Source organism: Pelecanus crispus, chromosome 2 (genome assembly GCF_030463565.1).
Source record: "Pelecanus crispus isolate bPelCri1 chromosome 2, bPelCri1.pri, whole genome shotgun sequence".
Taxonomy (NCBI): Eukaryota; Metazoa; Chordata; class Aves; order Pelecaniformes; family Pelecanidae; genus Pelecanus; species Pelecanus crispus.
The window spans coordinates 36,908,501-36,921,312 of NC_134644.1; the positions used below are offsets into that span (position 1 = coordinate 36,908,501).

General features: G+C 41.0%; 1 protein-coding gene across 2 annotated transcripts in view; it reads right to left on the reverse strand.

Moving 5' to 3' along the window:
• IGF2BP3 (insulin like growth factor 2 mRNA binding protein 3) overlaps positions 1 to 12,812 on the reverse strand; it is a 115,931-nt gene that overhangs the window by 2,198 nt on the left and 100,921 nt on the right. The window contains exons 11-13 of one of the 2 annotated variants that reach the window (XM_075705576.1): positions 8,403 to 8,516; positions 4,157 to 4,231; positions 298 to 429 (exon numbers count right to left, since the gene is read on the reverse strand). In XM_075705576.1, coding sequence (XP_075561691.1) covers positions 298 to 429; positions 4,157 to 4,231; positions 8,403 to 8,516 — 321 coding nt within the window. Of the gene's footprint in view, positions 1 to 297; positions 430 to 4,156; positions 4,232 to 8,402; positions 8,523 to 12,812 lie in introns of both variants that reach the window. The other variant, XM_075705575.1, reaches the window with a different exon arrangement.

Here is a 12,812-nt window from a genome sequence, read left to right on the forward strand (position 1 = left end):
TGGAAGAGCTACATTTCTATTAATAGAAGCCCTGCAGATCTGACTGGGACTATTGATTTTTGTTAGACCTTTTTTTTTTCCCCCCAGATGAAATAAATCATAGATCAGCTTCTCTTGACTCCACACTAGAAGAAAGGAAATCTTAACAAGAACAGCTAAGAAAACAGCACCTGCTTTAATGTAACTTCAAAGGATTAGCTATTAGTTAGCTAAATGTTTAAGCCTTATACATATATACACACACTGAAATAAGACACATAACTGAACAACATTAGAAGTTTTAGTTCAGCTACTTACTGTTTTGCCTCCTTTACCAATAACTCTACCAGCAGCATAGGATGGCACTTTTATATGAGCCTCAAGTTTCACTTCTTCTTTAGGTCCAAAGAAATTTTCTTCTTTAAGTTTTCCATAGATTCTCCCTTGAGCCTGCAAAAATGCTTCCAGTTAGAGAATGCACTTACTGAAATCTAGTTACCTTCAAGAAATTCCACAGAAAGGAGAATTCTCAGTACACAACCCTAACAAAGCATTTTCCCTAATAAATACAATAACTATTTTTCTAAAAGATGTCTTTGTACCAAACTAGTGAGCACCCCGTCCAACTTTAAAGATTGCGTGACAAACCAGGGAATCATGGAGCAATTTAACAGAGATCATTATTATTCTGCTTTTCAGTAGAAATATTGCTTTTAAAAGAAACTATTGCATCTCTGTAGAGGTAAAGAGTGGTGGAGAGAATAACTGTCTGGCTGAAGCATTTATTACACCCAGAAGCACAGAATGCAATTAATTGGCTCAGAAACACAGAAACACATTCTTTTAAGGATGCTAAACTAAAAAAAAAAGAGAAAAAAGAGCCAGTGTCCCCCCCCAGACAAGTCATGGGATAAAGACTACAATTAGAGCAAACAGCTTTTATAATCCATTACAACATATTGTTTAAAAATAAAGGAATCTTAGCTTGCTCAGTTTTCTGAAGTGAAAAATCAAACTGCTGAGTTCTAAATAGCACCATGGGAACAGCATTACTCCGACCAGCACACAGTGCCCTTTTCTGGGAAACACTCAAGTGCCAGGTAGCGAGAAGAACGTCCACTGAGACTAAGCTCATGAATCTTGCCGATTTTTAAAACACATTTATTTCCTTATTCCCTGCTGTTCATCAGTGAATTCTTGAGAAATGGTAGCCGGGTTGTCTATTCTACATCTCCTAGAGGCATCAAAAGAACATTTGTATTGAGATATTGAAAAGAGATACTCCTTTAAGACTATAAACCTAGGACCACCAAGCCTTTCCAGTTCAGATTCTTTATCACCTTCTTTAAATCACGCTCAGCAGCCCTATCACCACGTACATGCTGAATCCAACCATCTTACAGGCCACCACTGCAACAGAATATGAAAAGTCCAAAAAGATTGCACAATGTGATGAAGCGGCAGCTTATTTTATCTTATTTCTAGCTCATGTCTTAAAAGCCTACTGAAGTTCATGCTACTCTAGAATTGGTAAGATGAAAGACATTTTGTGACCTTGGAGCTGAAGGTACTCAGTATTTGGGGTAAGTCAGACTCTACCTGAACAGTATGGAAAAATCTGTAGCGCATGGCTTTGACCTAGGTGGGATACTGCAGGTCGTGGGACCCTGTCACAGAGGACAAAAGCTATCATCTTTCCAGCGAGACAAAAGACTACACAAAAAAACATACAAAAAACCTCAGTACAACTGTGACGTTCTGGCACCATCAACAGCCCTAAAATCAGAGATTCCTGCTCCAGGAAAATGCTTGAAAAGGGTTTGCCAAGAGCAGATAGAATACTACTCCCAGCCATCGTCCTGAGCTGGAGATTTTGAAACTATTTCCAAATTTGTTAGAGACACAGTAGCCAGCATAGCCCTTTTTATTTCAATAGCAATGCTTTTCATGTGCATAACACCTTGATAAACTGCACAGGCTGCAGGGCTCAGTGGGAGAGGTACTACAGGAAGAAAGGATGCATTACTGCTGAATTGTAAAGCAAGGTGGGATGTTGACTTTTAAAAAGATAGTAGATGTATTTCCAACACCCCAAATCTTTCAGCTCCTGAAAAAGTCTTTAAGGAAAGGAAACAACCTAACTGGGCTGCAGCTCCTTCACAGTAAAATAGTGGCTGAAATATGTTGTCTACACTAGATTCCACTTCGCTCGCACATGTCCCAGATCCAAGGCAACATGATCATCTCTGAATATCGGTGTCACAGGTATGCCTAAACTCTAGGGAGCACTGCAGAGGCTGTAAACAGTGGCATATTCTCTTCCCGTTGCCTTGCTAATAAATAGCCCTGCATACCGCAACATCCTCAGGCTACTGCAGCTGAGGAAGAAAGGGGTGCAGCCACTGCAGCTACCACAGGCATGAATCACAGACAGCAGAACACAATGTAGTAGGGAAAGGATGCCAAACTCACAGGCTCTGGGGTGACGCTGCCTCTCTGAGAGCTGATTACTCATCTGAGCAGGAGCTGTTGCCTCTTCAAGTTGTTGTGCACCCAGATTACATTCTTGGTGCCTAGCAAGCAATAGCCTAAGCTCAAAGATAGAGAAGACCCTTCTTAAAGAGAGCTTAAGGACAGCATTAATGAAGCTTGGCCCTGATTGTAAGGCATGCTTCAGGTTAGCAGTGGTGATAAAAGAAAGGACTGAACTCTGCCTCTGCCCATCTCAGTCAAAAGGACATTGCTCAAAGAATAGTAAAAGACTACGAGGACTGGAGCTGAAGGAAGTCCCAACAGATAACCCCTCTCCTTCACAAGACCAGCACACTCAGGAGCATTGGCTGTGCTAGTACATTGATCCCTCTTTGCAAACAGAAGCCCAAGTGTAGAGAAGTGACCAATTGATATGGTTTTAACCACCATATGGGGTGCAGAAAAGGGAGACATTCCTCCTTGCATGAACCAGGTTGGGGAGAAGAGCTGGCAAAAGAACTCTGTGGGACTTCAAGTCTATCTTAGGAAGGAAGCCTGAGGACAAGCCTTTGCCTACAAGAAAAATCAGGATAAGGGATGCCCAAATCTACTTTGGCCTGCTACTGCTTGAGGGTAAGTTCACTGATACCTGATGGAAAGAAAAGGTAGCCAGAATCTGACCTTGTGCTGATCCCAGATCACAAGAGCACCCCATATGTGGAACATGCCGTGTGGCCAAGCCCATATGCACACAGAAAGCCTCAAGGAGGCAGAGCTTCCAAATCAGTCTTTGCCTTCAGTATCTTCTCAAATATATATGGTAACTGAGCAATAATCGCAAATGCATCTAGTTCGCTATTACTGCTGCAAAATACCTGCCCTGATACTTCTCCAAAACTCCTAAAGGCATTAATGAAACCGATTCTAGATATGCCTGAAGTTTGTGCACCTCCTTCTTGCAGGATGCCCTGAAGCAAAAATACAAAGACAAAAACGAGAACAGACAAGAGAACGATGCCAGGACATGAACTCTCGAGTGACTTTCTACCTGCTCTGGGCCTCATCTGTGATGAGGCCAGGCTGCTGCACTGAGCTGTCTGCATCACTCCTAACGTGGTCAACTACTCTGGGGGTAACTAGATTTATCCCTTGGCACTTAAGGCAGAAGGCCACTCCAGAACTCAATTTGAACACAAATGGGATAATCAGGTTGAGTATCTCCTTGTAGTTGTAGTGGAAATACAATTAGAAATCTTGCGTTTATCTGTAGAGCTACCCAAAAAGCATTTTCCATTTGGCACACAACAGTAACCTGGGAAGACTCAGTCTCTCATCTTGTCGTTTCAATTTTTATTTCAATTAAACACACTAAACTGTTGTATGTATAAAGACAGGCTAGAAAGACTGAACTATTGTGCCTGTAGATAAAAGAGAAAGTTAGGAATGTAATATGGCCATATTTTCATGCTAGACTTGATTCTAATTTACACGAAACTCCCACCAGTTTTCAGGTGACCAGAACATGGCCTCTGGTAGTACTGTATTACTCATATTCATGAGATACCTTTTGGCAAAAGGAAAGCAAAAATCAAGCGTTTACTAAAATTCTGAATAAAAGGCTGCTTAGAAGCAAGTGCTTTATTTTCAGTATTGTCCTTTACAGGCCAAAGGCCGCTACAGACTGACAAGTTTTTATATGTTGTACCTTGAACTGAGCTTCTGGAGGTCCAGTGATGATAACCATTCTCAGCTTGGCATCTGGTCCTTCAGCAGGGGCAATCTGGAATGGATAAACATAGCTTTTGGTAGCTGTCTTTTGAAGGACTAGTTTAAAGCCACCTCCTCCCCATTTCAGTCTCACATTCTGTTCAAGAGTGAAAAATTATTCGTTACAGCAGCAGCATTACACTTCAGTCATGACGGGTTTGTTCTCTTTAAAGTGCATTAATTAGCTGTAATGAAATACAGAGAAATTGGCTAAGCCATAAGCAAATTTACTTCTGAAAATTAAAGGCATAGCTACTCATCCACATATGGCAAAATCCCACAAGCCATTTTCATGTGGCTATGAGTGATGTAAGACATGTAGCCTTCAAAAAGACAAGTATGGTTAATAGACCGAGATTCTCATCCCTACCCGCTAACTTAAATAGTCTTTCTAACAAGTTTTGCTCATTAGCAAAAGTTTGCATCCATTCCCCTGAGAACAGAAGATCACTTTACTGTTGTAACTAATCAGATCCAAAACATTCCTCTATACTGGACAATGAGTTCGCAGTTTCCAAAGGGTTTGTATGTACAGACATTTATTTGTGTGACCCAAATAAAAATTAAGCTCCACCAGAGCTGAGACAGAGACGCCTGTAGGGTCTTTAGCAGTTCATGTCACCACAAAAGTAAGATTTCTGTGGGTGTTGTTCTCAGACTCCAGTGGCATTAAATAATTCAAACTAGCCTCTGACATTCTGGATGAATCTTTTGTTTATCACAACTGACATTTCCATTGTTGCATCTAGTATTACATAGCTGCTGTTGAATGGGCAATATATTAAACACTACAGGATTTCATCTTAGCTGTTGGCATAGGGATGTTATTCATATTTAACAGCTGTAGTTTATTTCAGACAAATTACCAGTCACCATGCATCATTTTCACTAAAGAATTTTGCTAACCAAAGTTTATATAATTATTCATATTGTACCCTAAGATGGAGAAGACATTACATACTAGTTATCTGGTTTGCATATTTATTTTTCATATGATTTCTGCATTCCAATTGGCTATATCCAAAAATACACATTCATTTTACAGCAGTACATTTATATGACATGACATTGTGGTAAGGACAAGCACAGACTAAATCCATTCATTCTTTGGAACACAAGTATTTTAGAGGGGCAAAATTTCGAGGCACATTTGGAGGCAGCTGACTGAACAGAGATCAGCCTGATAATTGCCATTCATGTAAAGTGGACATTGTAGTTTGCCTCTCAGTCATCTCGTGTTTTCTTAGTGAACACCAGCGCCATTGTTGAAATTTTAGGAAAAATATTTTCCATCCAGCCTTCATTGCATCTTACATGTGTTTAACTGTTCTGGGACATTTCTCGCTTTGCTTTTATCCTGGAGTGTCCTGTTCTCAGCAGCTGGAGTAAAACATGGCTGAGGGCTGTGGAAGAAACATGTACTGACTAACATTTCAATGTCTGAAGGGTCTTCAGTGTTAACTTTGTCTGTCTGCTCTTGGAAGGAGAAGTTATATACATACAAATAGCATCCAAGTGGTGAATTTTTAACTTCCGAAATAAATAGTTTTATATTCCTAACCGGAAAACAACTGGTCTTCCATATGCCAAGTCACAAGCTGACAACTTCATACACCCAAAACCTGTAACGCTCATCCCAGCTCCTTCAGAGACAGGAAGGGCTACTCTGGGAATAATTTATAACCAAAGGAGATGCCAAATGTTCCCAGCAGGTCCCAGCACTGTAGTACAGGGTGGGCAGCAGACAGCCCAGAAATCTCTGCCTGGCTCCTTTGCTGAATAATTCAGTCTGCTGAAGCCCCACATCGAGCCTGCATTACCAAGCAATGACCCCCAGCACAGGGACACAACCTGAGCTCATCAGCAGCCACATGCACCTCTGAAGTGATGGGCTGGACACCATAGCATTATGCAAAACCCCTGTGCATCTGCACTTTATTTAGCCTTACTTCATGGCTAACGAGTTTCATCAGATCTACAAAGCTCAGCCCAAGCACAAAGATGATGCAGGGGGATGTAAAACGTTTTCATCTGTAACCATCTACAGCACAACTCAAAACAAGTTCAGACGGTCATGCACAAAGACTTACTTCCTCCAGAAAGTACAATTACTACAGTTTGGCAAGTTAAAAGTTACTCAGGCAGCAATCCCTTCAACTCAGCTAAAAGCACAGATTCCTTGATGATTCACAAATTATTTTGCTCAAAAGTTATGATAAATGCCAGGTGGTCAACACAAGGGAAGTTCAGAAGTTTTGAATAAATTACTACTGTCATATTTAACACTACATTCACACAGAAGCAAGTGTGCTGCTCCATACTGTTCTGTCAGATTACAGATGAAGCTGCATTTTTATTTTAATTGATAAGTATACATGCAACTTCCCAGTTTAGCAAGCATACCCTGTATCTGTACAGTTCTGTTAAGATTTAATCCTATTTCCACTAAAATCTTCTTTACTTTATTCCTACGGAAGGAACAAAAGACCAGGGCTTTTGCAAACTTTTAACTGAATTTCAATTAATACAGATATGTTAAATGCGTTGGGTAGAGGGGGTGCCAGCCAGTAGAGGAAGCCTGAGGCCACTGTTAGCCAGATGCGTGAGAAACATGGGAAACTCCCTTTCCATTAAACTGTCTTCCAAGGACCAACTAAAGAACTAGTTTGGACGGGTTCTTGGAGGTCCAGGTTATTTCACATTTCTCTCTTCACCTAGCAGTACCTTCCATGTACCACTTAATCTTTAGGTACAAACTATGGAAACAGAAAAAGAAGAAATACATGTGATACATCACACCTCCATGCAAGACATATTTGATAAAGAAAAATCAACACCTCTCACTTTCTTCTATTCCATTTTTTTCCCCTAAAAATATGATTATTAGTGCTCTACTAATATAAACCATCTGGGTAGTATAACAACTATTTAATGTACTGCTCAATAAAGGATGAAATTGGGCAGCGTGCCAGTTGGCTGACTGGCCAGTAAACGGATCGGCATTCAGCAAACCACACACAAGATTCATTCATCAAGGTTCCCAAATTATTTTGCTCTGCACACTCAGATGAACACCGTCCAAGCCAAGCCCAGCCTCACTGGCTTCACCAAGCTCAGCTCAGCACAGCCAGCTCCTGCCCCTCTGCCCCTGACCTTTGGCAGATCCTTGCCATAGCACTCACTAAACAGGCCGCATCTCCTGAGCAAAAAGAGAACTAAGAAGAAAATGTTTGTTTCGTCTGCGCAGGAAAATGGTCATTCTAACATCAGATAACAAAGCTACACACTGTTTGGGGTTTGTTTGTTGGTTTTGGGTTTGTGGTTTTGTTGGTTTGGGGTTTTTGGGGGGGGGGGGGGGGTTCGTCTTTTTTTTTTTTTACTTCTTTTTTAATTTAGGCTAAAACATTATCTTTACAGCATAGAATAGCAGAACTAGCTATTTACAAGAAAAAAGCTCAACCATCTAGAGAGGATACTTGTGGTTACAATGGCATTAGTAGCAGGAACCCAAGGCCTTCCTACAGCAGCAACTGGTACTAACCCCTATACACAGCCAAGGATGATTTCACTAAATTGACTAAAATTCAAACTTTAGCTTCCCTTAGGGTAACCTCTGCAAACCATCTTGTTCTTAGCTACATTGAGGCAGTCAACACACAAACAGCTAGATGTTAAAGCAGAGGTAAACATGATATTAAAGAACTGACCAACCCCAGGAGCTTGGAGTACATGGGTGATTTTAAACACAACACTTCAGCGTGGAACCATCTGAGCTTGACAGTCCAGACCAATCCATCTGGAACAGAGCAAGAGCGGCCACAGACTTCACCTGTGTTGCTGTTTTTAGAAGGGGAACTTACCTCACCAATTTTCACTTTACCAAAAGCAAGAAGAAAGCCTTTAAGCACTGCATCATTAAGACTTAAGTCTGTTTCTAAGAAATCGAGACCACCAAAGTAGTTTTCTTTGCAGCTTATATTTCACACCTCAGGAGACGTTTGAAAACATGCTTCTAATTATCTTGTCTCAAGGAAGATTAAAAGATGATTTATAAACAAATGTACCATTTATCACATCACATTCTAAGCATGGAGTGGGGGAGGACATTCACAAAAACATGGCTTGTGCAAACTTGCTGAAAGTGTCATGTAGAATAGACAGAAAGTTAGTCAGTGTAATAATACCTTAATAGATGCGCCTGCAAAACGAGAAAGTTGTTTGATGTGCTGTCCCTGCTTGCCAATAATAGCTCCAACTGCCAAGGCTGGGATGAACAGATGAACAGTCTCAGACTCGGGCTGTTGCTGTGGGGAAGAAGGAAATATGCAGTGAATGTTTTTGAACACTACGAATCAGACTGACAGGAAGAAGGGTACGGAACAGGCATGCATGGAAATGAGGGGGAAATCTTATGATGCCCTGTGATGTCTGAATACCAAGGGTCTGGCTTTTTCTGGGAATCACAAAATTCACAGAACACGAAAGAACAGTTTGAGCCAAAAGAGGATTCTTTCATCTTTTATAAAATACTTGCAATTTTAATGCTCAGAGTTTTAAAAAGCAATTGAGGTGTTGCTCCTTTGCGAGGCTTTCGTTCTTACCTGTCACTGTCTGGATTTTCTTCCACATGCAAGACTCTGCAGATGAGGCTGCTACAAGCAGAGGGGCTACAGCCTGAGCAGGCAAACTCTTTCTAGTTCTCCTAGTTATTTTTTTAATTTTAGATTGTGCTGAGAGCGGCACAAAAAGCCTCAAAGTTACATATATGCTACAATTTCCTTTGTGTGGGAGTGATCTGGAATGATAGCCAGCTTGAAAACTGCCAGCGATTCCTCCTGTGTAACATTATGCAACAGTTGGAGCCTTGGCAGCAGGCCTCAAGCAGGCTAGTAAATTAAACGCCAGATTAGGCGTTTGCAAAAGGAGAGGACCCTAACATTGCGCCCGCTGGATACCAGGCACCACTGCAGCTTTCTATTGCTTTCAAGCAGACACCCCAGCTGGAGAGCACAACGTAACACTTGAGGTCCTCCCTACGCGCTGCACAGCGGTGATTGAACAGCATGCTTACATATGCCACAATAAGTCATAACTATTGTACCAACCTCAGAAGAGCTTGTCTCGGACTAACGGAGCACCACTGAGTACCCACTACGACGCTGTACCATTAATCCATCCACTTACATCAGGGTTACTTCTCAAAAGCATTTCACCTTTCTTTGAACTAGGAGGTAATTTAAGACACACACACACACCCCCCCTTTTAAAGCATTTCTCTTCTATGTAGTCCTCATGTATTTTCAAAATTTGTTTTGCTCATCCTCAACAAGACAAAGCCAACAAGCCCTTTTCCTGCAGAGGTATTTGAAGACAACACAGCCATCCTCATCCTCACTTTCTCGGTGCCCACAGTGCAGACCAGCCCAAGCACCAGCAAGCAGAGCATGTGGGACCAACTGTGCTCATTTAGCTTTGCTCACTTGTGTATTTTGGTAGGGATATAGACCCACATATGAAAGCTCACCGAAGCAGCTTTTTCTGGGATATTTTCAGAAGATATGCTATATGCAACACAAAACAAAAAGCAGCTGCAATCCTAAAAAAAGCTATCTCCACTTATTTTCAAATTTCAGTAACTTCTTTCAAGGGGAAGCAAAGTCCCAGTGCATTAACTGCAAACAAATCAGAACAAAATGCTTGTTTCCAAATTTTACCACTTTATTTTTGGTAAACACAAGTCAACTGTAACCTCAGGGGAAACAAATTCCAGGCACAGCTCCACGTACCAGGTGAAGAAACCCCAAAATAGGATATTGAGAATAGAAACACATTCTGCCAGTCGCTTTAGGTGATCGCAACAGTTGCACAATTCACCCTGTGTTTTCACACGTACAAGGCATCAGGATTCATAGCCAGTTTATGCTGGTTAAAGCCCACATTTTCTCTGGACACAGGTAGCAGCCCTCCACACCCAGCCTCCCCACTGCCCTGTGTGCTTTGTGGCCAGCGGGATTGCAGATCCAGCTGATTTTTAAGGCAGGCATTGGGTCCCTGATTTGAATAACCAGAGCCACGCAAGCAGCAGTCCTGGAACAAGGGAAGAAGCAACACCAATTAGGTCAGGGCATGGGAAAAGGTGGGAACAGCCCTTTTAATCTGCCTGCTGATCAGTTTAAAACGATCTCAAAACTACGCCCTGAAACTACATATTTGTAAGGAAAGATACCAGTCACTTCAGTATATATGTTAAACTGCTTTCCAGAAGATTACTCATTTTCTCCTCCTATTATTACAAACATCCTGTGAGTGTACTCATAGTAAGTTCTTTTACATGTTCATTGTGAATCCAGCAAGACTTCCAGTAATTTGGTACTGCAGGTGCTTGGTTGATCTCACCACTTTGGAAAACTGTTTCTAAATGGGTAGAAATTCATGAGGCATTTGGGTTTTTCCTGGTTTTGTTGCAAGGATCCATACTAACTGCACCGGGTGTAGAGGCAACCTCTCCCAATCCAGGTGCAGACAGCTTAGCCACCCCTTGCTCACCCACCTCCTCAACCCCTACCTTCAATTGTCTGCACATGCTCCAGCTCCTGCAAAAGTCCACTGCCAAAGTCTTCCCTCCCACACACACCTCCAGCCACCCTCTTCCAGCTAAACTTTGAGCTAACGCAAACTTTCTAGCTAATTTATACAGCACCACTATAAATCAAACATGTGACTTGACTTAGTTTTCAAGAATTTACACAGCTTCTACCTTAACCCACCTCCAGACACATTTCTCTACCATAGAAACAAATCAAACTTCATTACTTTTGTCTGCAGATATTTCCTGCCTTCCCTCTGTTGCCCATCTGCCTGCAGCACAGTTTTCCCCTCTTCTTCCCAAAGCTTGATTTCAAGCCACTTTCTTGGCTAGATTCAATTCACCACTGAAATTCCTTTCTGCTGCCTCACCCTTAAACATGAAACATGGGCAGCAAAGGCAATGAGAGACAGAAGATGTACATTTGTCTTTCCAACTGTACAATCAGCTCACTGGAGTGCTCTCCCTCCAACCCTCCTCATAATCTTGACTTGTTGATTTCAACTTCTTTTCTCCTAAAGAACTTTTATTATTTTTGTGTGAGGGAGTGAGGTTCTTTAACATTAAATTTCCATTTTGGTGTAGTAGTGATATATGTTTATTAAGGAACAGTGGAGAATCTGTCAATACTGAACAGTTTATACATTGTCATTTTTCAAATTTGTGCCTGCAGAAGCACATTGGCACATACGTATAACCAAATTCATCTCTACTATAACATCACGCAGGATTTAGAGAAATTATGTCCGTTTCCTTAGCCACACTGATTTTTAACCACTCAAAAAACCATACTGTTTGATTTGTTTTAAAGCATGAACATCAAAAACAACAGGTCTTTTTTTTCTTCTGGCAGAAATAAAGCCTAGCTAAGGCTTTTAAGAAAGTATAACAACACCAAGTTCAATTTATTATCTGTCCACCTCCTTACCCACAATAATTTTAAAATCCTTTTGTATTTACTGGAAGACTATCCTCCAAAAGAAACACATCAAAACATAATGCAATGACTACACCACCCATCAATCTTACAGATGCTTCTGGGGATCTTAGGACAGAAGAAAAATCAACTATAATTTAATCTTCCCCATGCCATGCCACATAAGTCATAGAGCTTTCCAGGAACTTCTAGCATGAGTTATATCAGAAATAGATTCCTAGATCTTAAACATATGTTAGAAGCACTAAATTTAGGGAACTAATTTCCCACTGTGTGGAATCTGAGCTTCAATGTTCACTCCCTTAACAAGGCCAAGTTTGCTTAAACATATACTTAAAATTTAAAAACTAAAATATATGTGTATATATATCTTGGAGAATATCTGTCTGTAGTGACTCTAGAGAGCATCCTGCAGTTCATCTTTTTTACTTCATAATTTTAAGGGCCTTAATGGTATTGTTATAAATTTTAATACTTTTCAGTCTGAGTGTTAAAGTAGTGTGCATTTGTTTCTGAAGTTGTAAAGTTCATTAGGCCACAGAATTAGTCATCAACTGATTTTTGACAACAGTAAGGTCTCCTGTACATGGAGAATTCTGTGCAATTTTCTCCTCTTCCCCATTCACTTTAATTTCCCCTCACATAAGAAAATAGTTTATTCAAGACCAGCCCAGCCCTGGGAACTGACAGAAATGTGGAGGAAAAAAAAAATCTTTTTAAATAGTAAGCTAGGTTCTCCAAGGCATACGGTCCATACATCCACCCTAATCCGTGAGTAACTGTTTCAGAGGTCTGTGATGCATAGACCACCTCTTCTGCCCTAGCAATATTTCTGTGACAGGCTCAGGACTAGTCTACCCTAATGCTGAACGGGTCCAAACAGTATAAAGCAAGCCATACTCTTCTGGGTGGCAGGGCAGGAGGCCTGCATACACTTGCGGAATATGGCTTTGGTGAGAGAAGTTTCTATCTCATGTAGCTGGGGCGCACAGTTAGACAACACCAGGATGTTCACTCAGATGAAGAACTTAGTTTCTTAGAATTAAAAAAAACATAAAGAGCTCCAGAAAC